General features: G+C 43.1%; 1 protein-coding gene across 1 annotated transcript in view; it reads left to right on the top strand.

Annotated features, from left to right (window-relative positions):
• The first annotated feature begins 2,909 nt into the window (after positions 1-2,909).
• Positions 2,910-20,364, top strand: part of LOC142776801 (uncharacterized) — a 42,478-nt gene continuing 25,023 nt past the window's right edge. Inside the window, exon 1 of the mRNA XM_075881156.1 lies at positions 2,910-2,984. Within this exon, the coding sequence (XP_075737271.1) occupies positions 2,951-2,984 (34 nt within the window). The 5' untranslated portion in view covers positions 2,910-2,950. The remainder of the gene's footprint in view (positions 2,985-20,364) is intronic.

The following is a 20,364-nucleotide window of genomic DNA, read 5'->3' as shown; positions in this document are numbered from 1 at the left end:
ATTAACCAGTGCCCTACTAATTGGAGCAAATATAAGTACGCCAAAGCAATGTTTAAAAGAATTGTTTCTATGATGAAATCTCAACTCGAAGGAAAGCGGTATGCATTTCTTTCTGAAAGTGTAAACAAAAAATCTCTCGATAGGTTTTTTAGATCTATTAAAATTATTCTTTTATTCATTGACATAGAGTACATTGTCCTGACCTCTGAAGAGTTGGCTGATTTATTAAATGGCATTACAGTAGGTTTAAAAAACCGCTTTACTTGTCAAACACAAGTATTCTTTCGCAAACCTTCCTGTGTGGATAATTTCGTAAGAGTATCTGTAGTAGAACTTTACCATGTTGGCCGGTTTCTCGCATATTCATCTCCAGGTCCAGACGGCATTACGACATGTATGCTAAAAACCCTATTTGAGGAGTCTCCTGGGGATCTCTTCGATCTCGTTAACCATTCACTTAGGAATGGCTGGATTCATTTAGATTGCAAAACTCTAAAACTAATCCCCTTGCTTAAAAAATAAGATGCAGGTCCACATATTGAGAAAATAGGACCTATCGCATTGACTTCGAATGCAATAAAACTAATTGAGAGAGAGAATCATTAAATTTATGTTAGTTAACTGAATATTAAGTTCTTGTCACATAGGAGTCAGACCAAGACGGTCCATTTGGGATGCACATATAAATTTAGAGGGACTCGTTATGTTTGCTCGCCACAGGCGTCTTTTTTCAGCATTAGTATTTCTAGATTTGGCTAAGGCATATGACAGCTTAAAACATGCCACCCTGCTCAACACATTAGAAAGATTGAACTCCCCGGGGTATAAGATTGATTAGGTGTACGAATTTCTAAATCATAGGAAATTAAAATGTTCACAACGAGATTTGTCTTCTCCAAAATATAGTAAGTACAGAGGGGTTCCTCAAGTTTCTGCCCTCTCTCCCGTTTTATTTTATATCTTATTCAGTTCAACTCTGCTCCACAATAACGTTCAAGTCTTTGTATATGCAGATGACATTGCGTTCTTCGCTGCTGCGTGTGATATACATTCTTTGCACTCTACATTACAATCACATATAGCAACACTAGAAGTTTGGTTTCCACAGATTCAAATTACTTTAAATTTAGGAAAGTTCAGTGATTGTTTTTCCTTTTATTTCTTAATTTAGCATTTCCCTTCCATATCGCCAAGAGGTGATGCTACAAAATGACTGTGGTAAATATTTAGGAGTAATCTATGATGAAAAACTGACTTGGCAAAACCACATTGAATATAATAAATCTTAGGCAACTCATGCCAATGGAACAATGCGGAAATGTGGTCGACACCTTATTGGCACAGGCAAGGGCAGTCTAGTTGTAATTTACCCTATGTATGTTCCCCCTTATTCTAGAATATCGTTAGTTTTATATTTTGGTGACCCATCATATAAGAAAATCCCCTCGTTATCTTAGAACGAAAGGCCCTTCAAAATGGTTTGGGGGTCCGAAATTCACTGTGAACACTGGGTTATAACAAGAAGCCTGAATCCCCATCCTAGCTTGTCGATTCCGAATGCTTACCATTAAAGCATATTTAAAAATTTACGCTTCTTCAATTAGACTTCCACGTATTCATTTCCGAACCAAGAAGATTTTTGAATGAGCCATAGTCCAGTGCTCATAGAAATCAAACTTTGTTTGTTAAAGAGCAGCTACAACCTTTAAACCTTGACATATGCAGCATTGATTCAAAAGACTCATTGGCAAAAATCAAAATTGAATTTGACAATATATTGCCTTCTAATGCCAAAATTCTACCTAATAACTGTCTAAAAGGTGTATTAGAAGACTATCTACTTCAATTGGGAATCGGTAATGTTATTGCTACGAATGCATTCATGTGTGAAGAGAAAGCAGGGCTAGGCATCTTCTCAGAGACACTGTCTTGGTCATTCTCAATACGTCTCCCACATTACACTCCTACATTTGAAGCAGAGATTTTCGCAATTAGTTTGGCTTTTAGAAAGCGTTCAATCAATGATTCGGCAGTTGTTATTGTTACTGATTCACTTACAGTATTTGGATCCGTGACCTCAGCTTCTTCATTGGAGTATTCCCCTTGGAATGCTTTCGCTCCTTTTCTCCGAAAGCACTTCAGTACTTTGCAATTGGTGTGGATGTCTGGTCACCGAGGCTTATATATAAATGAAATGAATGACACTCTCATGCAGTGGTCTCTAGATGGTCCTGTAATGTTCATTGCACCTGATACCAGTTTTTACACTAATTATCAATTTCGTAAATATTCGTTACTCCAGGATTCCATAAAAGTTGGAAATCCATTTCAAAAATACGGTCATCTTTCTTTTGTTTGGAATAATAAATGATGCCCCTCTCATAAATTGGAAGTATGCGTCACAAAACATTGATGCCGCAAACCACCTCTTAATTTTTACATATACACTCAGCTCAGGCGCCATCTGCCCTTTGTTCTTACTGTCGAGAGCCAGAAAACATAGTTCATTTTTTTCTTATTTTCTGACGTTTCACAAGCCACAGGAAGAAACGTTTAGAAACTATATTCAGAAAATAAAACATCACCCACAATTTTGAAAATATACTTTCTCTTGGGGCTTCTTCTCTAGGCCACAGCAACAGCATCGTCTGCGTGGCAGTTTGTGAATTTCCAAGAGACACAAAAAGGTATGGTTGTTGAGTTTTTTTTTCTTTTTTTACCTAATGAAATTCTAGTTTTATAAAACACTATCAATTTATTCATTTCAATTTTATATATTACCCTCCTTCACTCGTAAGTCACCGTATAATAATTAACTCTCATATTCCCTAATGAATCATAAATTATTTTTTTCTTCATCATTTAACAATTTGTTTTCTCCATTACAATAACCACCGGTATAGTGGGTACGAGCCAAAGCACATAGGAACAAGAAAGTACGCAAGCAAGAATGACAAGCAAAGATGCTAGGATGCGACCCCGCAGTGAGTGTCGTACAGTTCTCTTGTCCACCGCTCTCTTTCCCAAATTCAGATACGAGTTCCCCAGGCAATCTCATTCGCGAGTTCCAATTTTCATTCGAAGAAGAGTTGGTCTACTTGGTGGGACTTCATGTTCTAGGTGGGGCGCGCAAACACGAGAGAGAAATCGAGAGGCCTAAAATGCTCTTGCGATGTATCGACAACTATTGTCTATATTTGAACGTCCTGTCTTTTCAAATTTATGCCTGAAATCCTGCGCAAAAATTTTAGAAAGCGTGGCGCCCCTTGAAACTTCTTGCCTCTTTGAAGGTTTCCTGGGGAGAGACGTCCGCTTTTGATTTTGCTTCGTGTTCCGTTCAGAATTCCACCGAGTTTATTTCTTTCCGGAACATTTCCGAAGTCCCGATTCGATTATCATACGTGACCCACACTCCGCAAGAAAGATGAGGGTGGTCCAGGTGTTTCTTTTTTAGGAATGGAACACGTACGGCGTCTTCTTTTTCTTCCACCACTTTGGCCACATACTCGTGGCTTTAGCCGTTCGATTTCGCGCTGGCTATCGCAGCACGTTGTCTTCGCGATCTATGCTAATCGCCCATATATGTTCAGGTTTTACATTTCGATCCACCATATAACCAATCCTTTTTTGCGGTTTCTTCTTATGCTTGCTGAGTCTTGCTTGTTTCCGATGTGAAGGCGTGTCATTTATATAAGTATTCGAACCAAGCGGTGCTTCCCTGTTATAGAGTCAGTTCTTCGTTGATTTCATCAGGCAATAATACGACTAAGCAAGGTTATCTCGTCGGATGTGCTACCATTTACGTTAAATTTTTTTAAAGTTACCTAGAAGATCGTTATCAATATGTAAAACTGAATAACACTATTTCTGCAAAGATGAATTTGAACCAAGGAGTCCCCCAAAGGTCTATACTGGGGCCATTATTGTTCCTTGTCTAAATAAATGATATTGTCGATATACCTCATTCTCCTGAACTTATAATGTACGCTGACGATACGAATGTTTTCTTTTCATCAGACAATCTAATATCACTTGAGGTCAGTGTAAATACTTATCTAAGCAATCTTTCAAATTGGTTAAGGCAAATTGGACTGCGCTTGAATGCAAAAAAAAAACAACCTATATGATATTCCGACCTATAAACAAACCTATTAGTAACATAGCTGTAAAATTCGAAGGAAATTGCATCGCACATGTTAGGGAACAAAAGTTTCTTGGTGTATGGTTTCAGGAGGAATTAAACTGGAATACACATGTAAATCATCTGATCACCACATTAGCGCGAATAGCTGGTTGTTTTTTTAGAACAATGCACTTAATCCCATTGAGGTTAAAAATAAGTATGTACTATGCACTCTTCCATTCTAAAGTAAGTTATGGGATGTTAGTCTGGGGAACGACATCACAAGGGAATTACCATAAGTTAATAACTATACAAAAGAAAATATTGCGCTGCTTTGAAAATTACAGGGGGAATCTACAAGACTTGCGCACTGCTCCACTATTCATTAAACATTCCATACTCAGAATTGATCGATTATATCATTTTAAATTACTTCAGTTAATACAAAAGACTAAGCTATATGAAGAAAGTTGCGCCGAAAGACCACACTACAGTATGCGAGAACAAAAGAAACGAGCTCCTAGAAGAAGAACCAAGTATGGAAAACAAAGTATTGCTTACCAGGTACCTCAGGTTTTAAATACCCTTGCAGATCAATTGAACTTTAGGGCTAGTAGTGCGACTTTCAAGAAACAAATAAAGAACTTATTCATAACCACCGGTCTACACTATCGAAACTACGTAATGGAGTCTCATGCCTCTGCAAATGCTTAAATTGTTCATAAACTTCTGTGTCAATTATACGAGTGTATACAGAGGAATTCATTGTATCCGCATGCATTTTGTGTCTGTTTTTGAGTTGTTTCCTTGATATTGTTTAGTTGTGAATTATAATGAGAGTGACCTCTAATTCTTAAAATGTGTTATGTAAACTTCTTATGCTATTTATGTTTGAATTTTGTGTTTACAATTTCAGGTTGCTTGAAACCAATGTATTGAATAAATATATTGTTTAAGCTTTGCACTGTCACGGACTGCGGAGGGACAAGGGCCTTTGTCAGGCTGTTCGCCTTTAGCCCTTTGCCCCTGCAGTGAGCTCTGTATCCGGCTTACTGTAAATAAAAATACTACTACTACTACTACTACTACTACTACTACTACTAAAATTGTTCAACATCAGCTTCAAGATTTCGCGTTATTTGCTTCATTTAGTTTCACGCTTTTTGCACAAGCGTCCCAAGCAAACGTGTTTCGAGTTTTGCCATTTTAGAGTGGACTTGAAGGACATCGAACCGTCATTAGTATAGTTCCGCCAGTTTCACATCCTGCTAGTTAGTACGTGTTGCCAGAACTGCTGTTGGGTTAGTTGCTTACCTTACTGGAGCCTGAAGAGTTGGCGATATTCGTCACGGGACTAGTTCTTGCGCGTGGTGTTACGCGGTTTAAGTCACGCAACCAGTTGTTGCGTGACTCGATGTCTGTCTGTCTGTCTGTCTGTCTGTCTGTCTGTCTGTCTGTCTCTCTGTCTGTCTGTCTGTCTGTCTGTCTGTCTGTCTGTCTGTCTGTCTGTCTGTCTGTCTGTCTGGAGAACACCGAGTTGTTGTTGTTGTTCTCCTATTGTTAGTGGCGCATACCCACTGTGGGGGATTGGCCAAAAATCGAGTGGTTTCAAAATTTACTGTTCAGAATTGGAATGATGGATGTTGAACAGAAAGATTACCGATACCCTAGGAAAGTGTGGTGCTTAATGCAATGCATACAAATATATGCATAAACGAATTTATTCCTACAATAGAGAAATAAACTCATTTTATACGTATATAATTATGTGGACTTGTTAGGATAATGAAACTGGTTAATTAGTCAACCTATTAGTTTCATCAATATAGTCCCGTACGGCCGCGCATATTGTCGCATTAGAGAAACCAGGAATGGAAACTCCAAAAGACGAAATGACAGGCAGAGATAAGTTCATACCAGTACCACGTAAAGGTATTTCTAATAGGGTTTTTTGTAATGTGTTAAACCGCCTGCAGGTCAAAAAGAAATGGTCTATTGTTTCCAGTTCATCACAGAATGCACACAGTGGCGAAGGTGCCTGAGCAGACCTGTATTTATAGAAATTTAGATTTGGTACCCGGCAACACCGCCTTGTGATAGCTATTTCTTGTTTTCGAGTGCGCAGACGTCTCTTCGCCAGGCATATAATAAATGGCGATATTCTGTAGAGTTTGTTAGTGCTGAACTTTTAAAGACTTGCATAAGCGTACGTCTGCGGAATCGAGCAGCAGTCACATAAGCGGATGATGGACAGAGTGGTAGAATTGGTTCGCTCATTGACGACTTAGCTAAGGAATCGGCTATTTCATTTAGAAACAAACCTTTATGTCCAGGCACCCAAACTAATCGTACTTTTCTCAAATGCGCAGGTACTAGAGCACCGAACGCTTTTGTTACTTGATTATCAGCACTAACAGAAAGTGCCGCACAGAGAGATGGAGAATCTGTAATTATGACAGCTGATGTAATTGCTGTATCTAACTTGCGTAAGGCGAGCACCACTGCTAGAAACTCAGACACAAAAACGGGTATGAAATCGGGTAGTCGAAGGGAATAAATCCAATTTAAAATCGGGCTGAAAATACCAACCCCTGACTTTTCGTCGTATTGCGATTCGTCTGTAGCAATAATAACATTCGTTGCAATACGGCGCAGGTGATCTTGTAGTAAACCATCCCAAATATTATGGGGAAGTAATTTGGCATCATTAGGAAAAATGTCGTCGAATTGAATTTCCACCGGGGCTAAATTATCACGACTCGGCATGATGTCGCATATACGTACGTTCAGAGGCTCCAGTCAATTTTCCACAAATATAATTTGTGGCGTGTGAAATCGCGGCCATCTAGCAGCAAAAAATGATTCCGGGGTGGAAATAAAGGCTGTTTCTGAATGTCGTAATGGTGATTCGTAAATTCTTAAGCATGTCTGAACAGTCAGAAAGCGAATTCTACAAGAAAGCGGAGGGACCCTCGATTCGAGATACAAAACATTGTTGGCAACTGTTTTGGGAAGGCCAAGGCATAAGCGCAAAGCCTCTTTTTCCTGAAGAATTAGAGGCCGCAACTTGTAAGCTGGAACTCCAGAAAAAAGTACACAACGAAATTCCAAAATGGGACGAACGTACATGCGATATATCATTACCAATGTGTCGCATCTCATACCTATGCGGTAGTTGCTTAGCCTACGTATTATGCCAATGGCCCGCACTCCTTTTCCGGCAATATATTCGACATGAAGTCGCCAGTTAAGCGATGCGTGATAAATTGCTCCAAGGTATTTAACCGATTCCACCTGTGGTATATCCTCATGATGGTAAGACAGAGAGGTGTTCACAGGGTACTGCGGCGGGAAAACAAGGAGGGCACATTTACTCGGATTAAGTAAAAAGCTGGTGCCATTGAGCCAGCTCTCCAATATATTAAGGTAAGTCTGCAGCCATTCATATGAGGTCTCAATGTTATCTCCCATTGCAAAAAATGCGACATCGTCTGCATAAACATAAGTTGTTATACCCTGTTTACGTAGAATGGTGCTCATTAGTAAAAAAATAGCACCGGGGAAAGCACCGAGCCTTGCGGTACTCCTCTCGTTTGGGTATGAGTAGATGATGAAAACCCATCTTTAAAACAATAAAATTTTCTGTCTGCAAGAAAATTGTGAACCCACGCTACTATGTATGATCGAAAATCAAGGTATTCTAATCGATCTATCAAAACACAATGCTCCACGGTATCATATGCTTTAGCGATGTCTAAGGTAACTAAAGCTGCATAGTTTTCACGTAGCCGAGCTGATTGAAGCCGACTCTCTAAATCAACGTGGGCATCTCAAATTGAACAACCAGCCCTGAACCCAAGTTGACAGAGACTTAGAATTGACTACATGGTAATAAGTTCAATATTTCGTATATTGATGATTCTCTCAACCAATTTCACTAAGTTTGATGTCAGTGCGATCGGCCTTATGTTATCCAACGTGTATGCATCATTTTCAATTTTTATCAACAATACAATTTTGAAAAGTTTCCATTCTGGAGGTATCCATGCGTTCCCTAACGAATAAGTCACTAGTTCTAGCAAAAGATTAGGCGATTCCTGGAGTAAACATTTCAACATAGAGTTTGTAATCCCATCTGGTCCGGGAGCCATCCTCGGTGAGCATAATAGTGTCTGACTCAATTCAGCTAAAGAAACTTCTTGAAATTCATGCAAGTTTACCAGAATGGACAGAATAGCCAAAAATTTAGCAGTGAAGCTGCGTTCTAAACCCTTGTGCTATGTCTTCTAGAGAGGTGTTCACTTTTTCCAGCGTCAAGACACATGACTGCAATGTTAAAGGTACTGGCAGTACTTTTATTGTCCGAAGATAAGCCAACAAAGCACGCTTATTTTCAGATTTAGAAAGATAATCAAAATGCTTACTGTCGTATTGTTCTTTCGCGCGGTTCACTGTACGCTTAAATACGGTAGCAAGGAATTGATGGTCCTTCCAGTTTGTTGGGCTCTGATTAAGAAGAATATTTTTCCAAGCGGCTTTTCGTCTTCTATAATCGCGCGTACACTCATCATTCCACCAACGAGAGGAGGATTGTTTATTGGATGGAATAGAAAATTCGGAATTTTTTCGAGATCCCTCCAGCATTGAAGCAATCGTAGATGCAATCTCCTTAGTACTGGCATTTACAAGTTTGGAAACGGCAGAGCGGAGGCAGATTTGAAATTTGCTATGGTTGATGTATGCGCGTTTTGGCTGATCTAAAGTTATTGTTAGACAAGAAATGTCAAAAACTACAGGAAGATGGTCGCTGTTAGTTGCCGAATCTAGAAAAGCCCATGAAAAAACCTTTATTGCATTGGAGCAAAACGTTAAATCCAATACTGAGCTAGTTTGACCTCGGACAAATGTTACATGACCTTTGTTCAGACAGGAGAGGTTGCGATCAATAGTCCATTCCCACAGTCGCCTACCACAAGAATCTGTACTTATACCCCAAGACAAATCATGTGAATTAAAGCCTCCTGAGAGTACAATTTCCTTTCTACATGCTACCAAAACGCTGTCAAGATAACGCGTACTTTGCACACCGGAAGGGAAGTAACAATTTACAATTGAAAATGGGTTGTATCCGAGGCGACACAAGTCTAAAGATATTATTTCACAATCCAAGTCTAACATTCTGAAAGAAATTTTCGCCCTATGGTATAATTTACTTGATACAAGGATCATTAAACCACCACCACGTGATGCGCGATCCTTGTTCAAGGTGGTCTTGTGACCATGGCTCATACCCAGTGAAGGGAATAAGCCTTGTAGCAAGGGGAGTTGAACGTGATAGCGTTAGAGAGCTCGCAGCGCCGAAACCACGACGTTGGCGTCGATGCCGTTGGGTGTGAGCCAAAAATCGTCCGTGAGCGGAACATCAAAATAAAGAGATCGCCGCGGAAGGCCGCTACTTGTCCACGCGTCTGCGCGCGATCACACTGTAAAAGGCGCGCATTTGAAGACAAGAATGTGCTCAAGGTCGCGAGGTGCGGGTGACGTAGTTTTGTTGACCCTGCCACCCCTCCCTAATTAGCTTCCAGCACTTTTGTCGGAAGGATAGAAGAGATGATGCAATTGCAGCATGCGGCAAACCTTTGTAACCCCAATCGCACTTGGCGGATTCTTACAATTTTTGCTGCGCGTTGAATTCGTGAGGCAATAAGCTCTTCAAGTGAATTCATTACACGGTTACTTGAAAAATTGTTTCAGAGACACTTTAACGCATTTTCTTCGACAGGTGTCCCGACGAAAACGAGCCCATTCTGCGATTTCTAGGCGCATTTTGGAGGCCTCAAACTACGTCAAAAAAGACAGGGATAGTGCAGACATCGTCGCTAAAACGCACAGGAACTTTCAAACAGCTCTAAAACAGGGCAACTATGTCCGTCTAGCGGAAAACATATCATGCCTTTCCAGAGGCGTTGATCAAGCAAACAGCAAACGCTAGATAATGTGTTGCTATCTGTGAGGCATCGTGAGACTCTTTATGGCCTCCGAGATGGCGAGCGCAAGGCGTGTATTATGAAGCTCATGCGACTCTTGCTTCAGATCAAAAACCTGTATATAGCATTCGCGCGCGCACGCTGACACGATTTACTGTGTGCGTGTGTGTGTGTGTGCGTGTGTGTGTGCGCGTGCGCGTGGGTATGTAACCAAACATATATAAAAGTATGCCCTTAGCGGTTGAAGGGCCGGATTTCACTGCCGCGTTCTACTTGTCATTGTGAAGATTAAGGGTCCCCAATTTTTCCCTTTGAATTCTATACGAAAAGTAAAGGCTGTAGCTTTACCTAACTAAATGCAGGCTATGATGACAACAAAGAACCCCTCGTCCCACATCCGCGCGACCATCCCTGTTCTCGCGATCGTCCGCGTGGTGCCTTGTGCGATCGAGTGCGCGGTGCGTGGCTACATGCCTCCCGGGTGCCACTTGACAATAAAACGCGGCAACATTGGCTGTAGCATGTGCCCCTAGAGTGCGTACATTCCCGTGCGCTTTTCCATTGGCCGATTGCCTCCGGGGGTTGAGGCTAATAAAGAATTGCACTCTAAGAGCAGGTGCACTCAAGAGCACGCTGGAAGTGCTCTCTTCGTAGTCGGCGTGCTTCAGTGGTCGAATAGATACAGAAGCACTTGGTACTGGGAGAGCGCTTTTGCTGCGCCGAAAACAGCCAGGAGCAGTTTGTAGTGCTCCCGCCTGAAAACCAGAATAGGCGCAGTACGACGAGTCACGTGGCCTCTGAACATCACTGTCTCCCATTTTTTCTTCAGCAAGCGAGTGCAGCGGCAACGGTAGCAACCATGTGTAGTTTTAAACCACTGTTCCGCTGTTGTGTACGGGTGGCGCAGATCACAGCTGGACGTCTGCTGAATGCATCGTTGCACAAATAAGCAATGCATTAGTCTAATAAATAAGTGACTGACCGATTTCAAGCGTTCTTTGCTGCCCCACAGAGAATATGCCGAGCTTGGAATGTTCCGTCACATGGTCTCCCGACTCAACCCCCCTTCACCTGCCCTCCGGGAGCATGCCGCATTCCAGTGGTAGGTGCAGTGGCCCTGTTCTCAGTGCTCTGTCTCCCACTTCCCCCTGGCCTGCCCCTCTACTTCTGTTATCTCAATGGAATTTGCCATAAGTGCGCAGCTTGAGCGGTGCAGCCCGGTTCAGAAGGAGCTTGTTCGCAACCGGCGCAGCAGGTTCCTCGCTGGCACGCTACACTCCACCGCCTGCCGACCCCACCCACCGATCTGTCCCGAAAACAGTTGGCCCTCCCTCCGTTCCGTCGTAGATCTGGCGTCTCGAATACGCCCTTTGTCCCCGATGACGGCCGTTCTGCTACCGAGACAGCCCCGTAAACGTGGTAAAGGAAGCTTTAGGGAGTTTTAGTGCTTTGTACCCAAGCAGCTTGCGTACCCAGGACGTTGGGGCGACGGTATTGCGCATGCGCGAAACCCCAAACAGATGCGTCGCAAGATCGCTGGGGCGAATCGTCCGCACGGCCACAAACAATGCTGCCACCACTGGCCTCCTAGCGGAGATAAGCTGCCCTGGCGCATCATGTTACCCGTGATGACACTCACCTTCATGGCGAGCAAAGCTCAGGCTGGCCAGTGCCGCCACTTTCACTTATAAGTTTTAAGCACAAATATTATAGTAGATATCCACTATACAAATATCATGGCGCAAAGGCACCAACTCTCGTACAGCATGGATAGGCTGCCTTGTAAGGTCCACTTTCGCAGAAACTCACGGTATCCGCACCGCGGATACTCTAGCCGTCGAGTTGAAATAAGCCAAGGTGCGAGCACCAATAGTGATTACATTGTTTCAGCCCGATTACCAAAGCTACAATGAATGGCCTGGAACATAAAAACTAAAAATATGCCAGCACTCTGACCAGCTGAATAGTTGGCGCCATCTAGCGCGGCAATAGTGAACCAGACAATCACAACATTATTATTGCAGAAACATTGTGCATTGTAGGTCTGCTGCGAAAACCGCGCCGTGGCGTTATTACAAATTAGTAACCTTTTTATTCATTTTCACCTCAAAAACATTACGCGTAAGCCAACATGTTCATGACTGTGGTTGCACGTAGTGTCACAAGATTTCGACCCTATCGTTACAGCAACCTTGTATTTTTCACTTTTTTGCGATAAAAAAGTCTCGTGATTTTGCCGCAACGGCGATTCATTCCTTTGCAAGTTAAGTGCAGTTTAAATGAAGTTAGCATCATCATTTATGCTTTGCGAAAACGTAAAGGCACACATATTTACGTATGATGAGCTCGAAACATTGGTAGAGGCGCGTTACGATCGGCCGGTAAACGGAAACTATTATCCGGTAACACGTTAATGTAAAGAAAAATACGCAAAAGCTAAAAGTTACACAGAGTTACATGTTACACCGTTGCTTTGTCGTCGCGCTTGTCGGACTACGACCGGCCGTCTGGATTGCTTGGCATCGACGGTGCCGGCTTCAGTCGCAAGTGTGGCGAACACGAAAAATATACTTTTGGTCCGTGTTGATAAGTGTCATATTATGTAAAAATGTTTTATTGAAATTAGTTTACTTCATGTCACTATGGAAGTTTAATTTAACACTTTAAATCGTAAACATCATTAAATAATACTTACGCGACAATTAAGACGCTATGGCGCTGCAAACGCGTGTGACCTCCGAGTGGCTTGCGTTTGCGTGCGCGCCTCTATAAGGCATTCCAGTTGGGTATGGGTTGGGCACGCAACGCCACGCGCCCCAAAGCCCGCAACGCCCCAAGAGCGTGCGTACCCAGCACTAAAACTCTTCATGTTTCGATGGCGATCCGCGTGTGTTAGTCAGGGCTGGGACAGCCAGCATTACTAATATTATGCACTGTCTCCGTGATCAAACATTTCTCAGTATTTCGGCTAGGGAAAGACGGTGTATGCACCATGGCTTTGTGAAAAAGGCGGCTTAAATTACCACGCTTAAGCGCATTTTTCGCCGTCACCGTGACATTCTGACATCGCTCCCGAGGTTCGTACGTTTGAGTGCGAGTCAAGGCGGGTGAGGACACCGAATAGAAATACATCAAGCGTAGGAAAAACGCGCCTGTTGTGTTTTGTCTCCCGAGAGACTCGTGATAGGTTTTGGAGGGGTGTGGTCCGGACAGTGAGTGCTTTGATCAGCCCGGAGGGGTCGCGCGCACTCTATCTTGACAGGGATCAACAGATGGCTCGGTATACCGTTCCGCGTGCTACGTTTTCACCTCTGGTTGCACGAAGGCAGCTTCGCTCCCCGCAGCGGCCACAAATCCTCGCATCGCCGGTCTCTGCGCGGCACGTTGCGTGATCGGGCGCACGGTGCGTGGCTCCGCCTCGCAGGTGCTATTCGACACTGGAGGTGCTTCCCCATAGGCCGTAGCGTGCGCCATTAGAACGCACCCATTTCCGGGACATTTTCTTATTGTGCGATCGCCTCTGGGGTGCGAGGCTAAGCGCGTGGCTCGAGCCGCCCAACTCTGTCCAGAAGGAGCTAGTTCGCCAGATCCAGATATGCCAGAATCTGTTGCTCGAGTTCGTCGCTAGCCTTGCATACATTATTCTAGTTTTTATCGCGGCTGACTTGCAAATCGCAGAATAAAACACCCGTAGATGGACAATGTCGTGTCTGCATTCACAGGTCGTTCTCGCTGCCGAGACGGTTCGCAAGAGCACTGCAGGTCATGCATATGCTCCAAAGAAACCGACTTGGATCTTTAGTGTCGTCAGTCACTACAGCCGAGACTTCGCTGGTGCTTTGATGAGCCACACGATAGATGTTAGTTTCCCAGAGGCATTTCTGATCACATCTTGTTGTTTTTGCCTATTTACTGTTTTTTGTAAGATTTAGGCCATCCAAATCTGGCTGCTCCTTGAGCGGCCTAGCTTTGTCCGCGCGTGGCGGGACACCTGGGGCACGCAAGCGGTGGGCGGAACAATGTACCGGTGACGCTCACTCGCCCTGCTTGCGTATGGTAGGTGTCCTGGCAAGTGCACGGCAGCGGCTGCATAGATAGTGTTTAGATAGTCCCTTAAAACAATCTCTGAAGCGTGAATTCGTTGATCGTAACATGGGGCTCTTGCAGAATCGCGAACGCTAGCTATATTTCCTCAACCTTTCTCTTGCCCCATGCGTAGCGTAATGAATTGGAGGCTGCTGTTCCGAATTCTTCATCTACTATGATTTGTCTCTTTGCTCGAGCAAAGAGACAAGGGAGATCTCCCTTCAACAAAAGCCTTTAGTTTATTCCACGCCTTTTTCCCCTACCTGAAGCTGAGGGCACTGACTGCACTGATGACCGGTTGTTCGTCGATTACGTTCCTCTATCAAAGGTGGTGCCAGCGGCGATTGTGGAGTGGGAGGTGGGAAAGGACTGCCTCACCAAAGTTTTGCAAGCCTCTCCCCCTCCCCTAGAGCAAGCAAACCTCTTAACCCCTGAATTGAATGGTACCCTCCCAACCAAAAAATCCTGGAGCTGCACCTGTCGCCTATCTTTGTCGTTATTACCATAGTCATCGTGTCGTTTTACTTACGGAGCACGGAAGAGAAAATAATGCCGACTGCGCAGTGCTAGTAACGATAGAACTCAATCAAGAAAAATTTCTCAACACTCATTGGCTCCTGTCTGCAGCTTGCATAAGAAAGCCACTCGCGATAGTTAAATTCAATTGCCATCAGCCACGATCGTGACCAGTGAGCCGGCATATACAATAGGTGCTTGTGGAGAAAAGGGCAAACTGCCATCCCCATCTATGAGGATGGCGGCTATTACGGTGCTTCGAAGCTGCGGGAAGAACACAATTGCGTACTAGCGACACCATAGCCCACTTAAATAATGTTAAATCAGTGGACATTGGGCGCTGGAAAAGAAGAGAAAGACGAGGGATGCGGATGGTACTGGGTGGTTTTTGGATCTACGCAGCAATACACAGACGTCGAGACGCTCTGCTCTTCATGTCGGTGGCCTGTGTGGAAACCATCTCCCTGCTATCAAGTTTCATCGCATCGTGTGCCATTTTCACGCCGCGATTTCTTCGGATCAACTGATATCTCCAACTGAAGCTACCGACGATCTTACCGCTGGGGGCCACCACCATCACCGAGCTTCACTATAAAAGTCACCGACCCTGAGGACAGCGGCTCTTTGGCAGCAGCGGTGGCAGAACCGGCAGATCTACTGATTTTCGTCTGTTTGCGCAGGTTAGTTCACGCCCGGTTTAAATTTGCTTTGTTGTTCTTAGCGAGTTTTCTGTGCTGCCGCTGCTGCCAAGTGAATTGTATTTGTTCTGTGTGCTACATTTCCTGGTACTATGTCGACACTAAATGCATGCCCTACATGTAACGATGCCATTAAATCCGATGAATTGTCGGTGGCATGTGGCGAGTGTAGCCACTGTTTTCACATTGGAACATGTGCAGGCATATCAGAAAAACAGTATAAAAAGAAGTCCGAATCGGCTAGGCAAAAGTGGGTTTGCTCTACGTGCAAAGATAGTGGAAAAAGTGTCGAGATCACTGAAGGGAGGCCGGAAGCTGAAGTTGACATCAGATCTATTCTCAGTGGCATAAGTCAGAAGTTAGACGAGTTGTTGCCGCTCAGGGAAACAGTGCCAAACATCGAGCGGTCGATACAGCTCATGTCGGACAAGTACGATGAGATGTTGACAAGGCTTGCCGCACAAGAAAAAGATACGAAAGAAATACGGAAAAGACTTGAACGCCTTGAACAGGACACCTGCGCTAGTGATGATGCTTCAAAAAAACTTGAGGCCGATTTAAATGAGCTCGAGTGGAGAAGCCGCAAGTTTAACTTGGAAATACATGGTGTAAGCGTCTCTGAAGGTGAAAATTTGCTTGCAAAGGTAAATTCTGTTGCCAGCATGATTGACGTTTGTGCACTGGACGCAGCAGACGTCGCTGCCATTCACCGCCTCCCATGCAAATTTGGCAAAACACCAGGTATAATCGTTCGGTATGTCAGACAATCTGTTAGAGACGAATGGCTGCATAACCGGTCAAAACTGAGAGAAAAGAAATCAAGCCTGTTCATCCAAGAGAACTTGACCAGCCAAAGTCGGCAACTGCTTCGAGAGGCTAAGGAATGGGCGAGGGAAAATCGGTACAAATACGCCTGGCACAAGAACGGGAAAATCCTGCTGCGCAAATCTGACGGCGATTCCGTGTTAGTAGTGCGTCACAGGACCGACTTTCCCGTCTAAGCCTGCTAGTTGCTGACTGTATCTAGATTATTTCATTCCTCAAAATGGCTAGTCAAAGTCCCTTTCTTCCACACGAGCTAGACGCTTTTGTGACAAGTCATCACGCACATTCCTTGAAGTGCCTTCATCTAAACGTTCGTTCACTCTATAACAAGGAAGAAGATATAAATGACTTCATCAATGGTTTTCATTTTCTGTTTGATGCAGTAATGCTTAGTGAAACTTGGTGCAGGGATGATCGTGATTTGTTCAAATTTCCGTCTTATCAATCGTATTGTGTAAACAGAACTAATCGCCGAGGCGGTGGCGTTATGCTGTTGCTAAGAGAGCACGTAAACTGCGAGCTGCTTTCCAACTTTTGTATCTGTTGTGATGATTTTGAAATAATAACAGCTCGTGTGAATGACTGTATGTTTTCCGTTTGCTATAGACCACCAAGTGGAAATCTTCCTAGTTTCTTTTGTTTCTATGAACAGCTGTTATCATTTGTTTCAGAAACTGGCGATTATTTGGTGTCTGCTGGTGATTTTAATATCGACCTGTTGACCATTTCTGCACCACAAAAGGCCATGTTAACCATGCTGACTTCTAACGGATGCGAAAATTTAATCTATGTACCGACAAGGGTAACTACTGAAAGCGAAACACTGTTAGATTTATTTATTACTAATATCGATTCTACAAAAGCCAACAGTGGTGTAATAACGTGGGACCTTAGTGACCACCTCCCAATATTTGCTCTACTAAGAAAGCAAAATTTCACGATAAATGAAAAGCATCAGTACATTTCTTTCCAAAATATTACACAAACAGGTTTGGATAATTTTAGAGCTGAATTGCTACTTAGCAATATTCCGCAAATTCTGAAAATAGACGACGTTGACATTGCATACAGTAAACTTATTGATGAAATTTCTCGTGTGTATAAGCGTCACTTCCCACAAAAAAAGTTTAAATTGGGTAAAAAAATAAGAAAACCATGGATAACCCCTGAATTGTTACAAAAAATTAAGTGTAAAAATGCGCTTTATCACAAGTTCATTAAAAGTAAGGAACCAAGCATATTGAAAGAATACAAGTCGCTTAGAAACAAACTAAACAAAGAACTAAGGTCACACAGGAAATGCTATTTTCAAGCTGAGTTTGATAGCTGCTCGAAAAAACCCGATATGTTATGGAAAAAGCTTAATACTGTCTTAAATCGCCGTAAATCGTCTCCACGTGTAGAAAAGCTATTTCTTGGTGGCCACGAAATATGGGGCGATGATTTGGCGAATACATTTAATGATTATTTTGTGAGCAATTCTAATTCTTGTGCATCTGCTGATATTACAAAATTTATGCCTGATAGCAATCCATCTTCCTTTTTCCTTCGCCCATTTACAGAGTCTGAAGTACTGTCAGTTTTTCTTTCGCTTAAAAATAGCTCAAGTTGTGACGTTGAGGGCATGCAGGTTCGTCCAATCAAGTATGTGCTTGATTTAATTTGTCCATATCTTACCTACATCTTTAATCTGTCTTTGGCGAGCGCTATCTTTCCCAGGAGGATGCAGATCGCAAGAGTTTCTGTGCTTTTTAAGAAAGGTGACATAAACGATATCAAAAATTATAGACCTATTTCGATATTACCAGTATTATCCAAAGGGCTGGAGAAACTTATACACGTGCAAATGTCTAATTTTTCGATAAGCACAATCTTATATCTACAGCCCAATTTGGATTTAGAAAACACCTTTCTACTGAGTTAGCCTTGCTACAACAAAAAGAATTCATTTTAACACAATTTGAAAGCAAGAATCTTGTGCTCGGCCTTTACATTGATTTCAGTAAAGCATTTGATTGTATCCATCATTCCATACTACTTAAAAAACTTGAAACCTATGGTATTCGCGGGCACTGCTTAAACCTCGTGAAGTCGTATCTAGATCATCGCCATCAGTACGTCCAGATTGAGCATTACCGTTCAGACTTAAAACACATCAGCAGAGGCGTTCCTCAAGGTAGTATTCTCGGCCCATTTCTTTTTATAGTTTACATCAATGACCTAGTAAATATCTACAGTGATGCGAAATACGTTATGTACGCTGACGACGCTAGCCTATTTTTTTCGTCACCTGAACTTGGTAGCCTTCAGAATAACACCAACACTGCTCTAAGGGCGCTCCAAGAATGGTCAGCAGCAAACGTTTTGCAAATTAATACTAAAAAGACAAAAGCCGTGATTTTCAGACCAAAATCTAAGCAGATAACCTGCGATCACATCACCCTTCTTTACACAAATGAAGCAATAGAAATAGTGAGTAGTGTGAAAATACTGGGAGTTACCTTCACACAAAATATGCTTTGGGATTTACACATCGAATCAGTTTTAGGCAAGCTATCTCGTGTGGTTGGTATGATGGCGCGTCACAGATTGATATTACCTTTTAAAATAAAGCTTCTTGTTTACAATGCGCTCTTTTTTTCTTCCTTGTATTATTGTTTTTTGGTATGGGGTACGACGACATATACAAATCTTGAAAGACTTCATGTACTGCAGAAAAAATTTCTACGTGCGCTTTTCAATGTACCCTACAATTCCCATACTTCAGATTTATTCTTGAAGGGAAATGTCATCCGCGTGTTTACCCTATACAATTACAAGTTAAGTATAGCGTTCAAACGAGAGATAAAAGAAAACCTAAAGTTTTTCCACGAGTTATCTCATCTTGCCAAAAACACCCATTCATACGGCACTCGTTACATAGAACAGTGGAAGGTGGTCACTGCGCGGACAAGCTATTCTATGCAGAAGCTATCATACACGCTGCCAACCCTTTTAAATTCATTTCATAAATTACACATTGAATTGAAAATAACTTCTGCACGAACACTGCGCGAGCATTTCATCAATTCATGCTAACATAGTAAATAGTGTAAAATATTGCTTTTTTTTTCATTCTTCCTTACTGATGTGTTTTTTTTAGACATATCTGTATTCCGAATATGTGTTTCTTGTGATTTTTTTTTTCCTCTTTATGTGAATGTTTGCCATCGCTGCCTGCACTGTAGGGGTAGCTGCGGGCCTCTGTCAAGTTGCTTGTGCCTTCAGGCAACTTTTACCCGCAGTCTCCTCCATCGCTGATGGAAATAAAAATTATTATTATTATTATTATTCATCTCTAGGAGCATTAGTCCTTTGAACCCAGTTTTCCACGAAAGAAGTCTTCGGATTTTACATTGGTGCCAAAACCCGACCCAGTTTCAAGGAGGACCACAAAACACCTGCGAAACACGAAAGCAGCTAGGCGGCGACACAGCACCAAAATCATCAATGACGTTGATGAGCTTCTAGCCTCCAATGAATTCGACTTGGCGGGCCTTCGCAGCATTTTTCAGTGCCTGGATAAAAGCACTGACGAGCTCACCAAGGCTAACGAAGCACTGCACGCCCACATAACGGATGACGAGGTGATGGCGCACATGGACTCTGTGCTACAGTACGAGTACCAAACTGCAGGGAGCATCGGCCTCATTAAACATCAAATCCAGGAGCTGGCTGTCCGAACATCAGAGCTAGCCAGGTCTTTTGGTGAATGGCCAACCGACTCATCTCTGCCGCGTCAAGCAGCGCCGTCAGATATTTCCGTCGGCACAGGAGCAAGACTTCCTGCTAGACCTAGTGAGATTCGGCGGCTCCCCCCCCCCCCCCAAAGGCTACTATTTTGGGACCTCTTTCGAAACTTCATTCACGAGAACTTGCGTCTCAATAACGTCGATCAGTTTCACTACCTCCGATCTATTCTCGGCGGCCCAGCGGCAAAGGCTATTGTCGGCATACTCACAACCGACAACAGTTATGAGGACGCTGTTTCTATACTTAAGGAGCTGTTCGGAGGCGTGCGCATGATTGAGCAGAAGCATCTCGAAAATCTGCGCACTCTACGTCCCGTCACTACGTCGGCGAATGCTGG

The sequence above is a fragment of the Rhipicephalus microplus genome, chromosome X, assembly GCF_043290135.1.
Source record: "Rhipicephalus microplus isolate Deutch F79 chromosome X, USDA_Rmic, whole genome shotgun sequence".
Lineage (NCBI taxonomy): Eukaryota > Metazoa > Arthropoda > Arachnida > Ixodida > Ixodidae > Rhipicephalus > Rhipicephalus microplus.
Note: the sequence above shows the minus strand (reverse complement) of the source record. Positions and strands in the feature narration are given on the sequence as shown.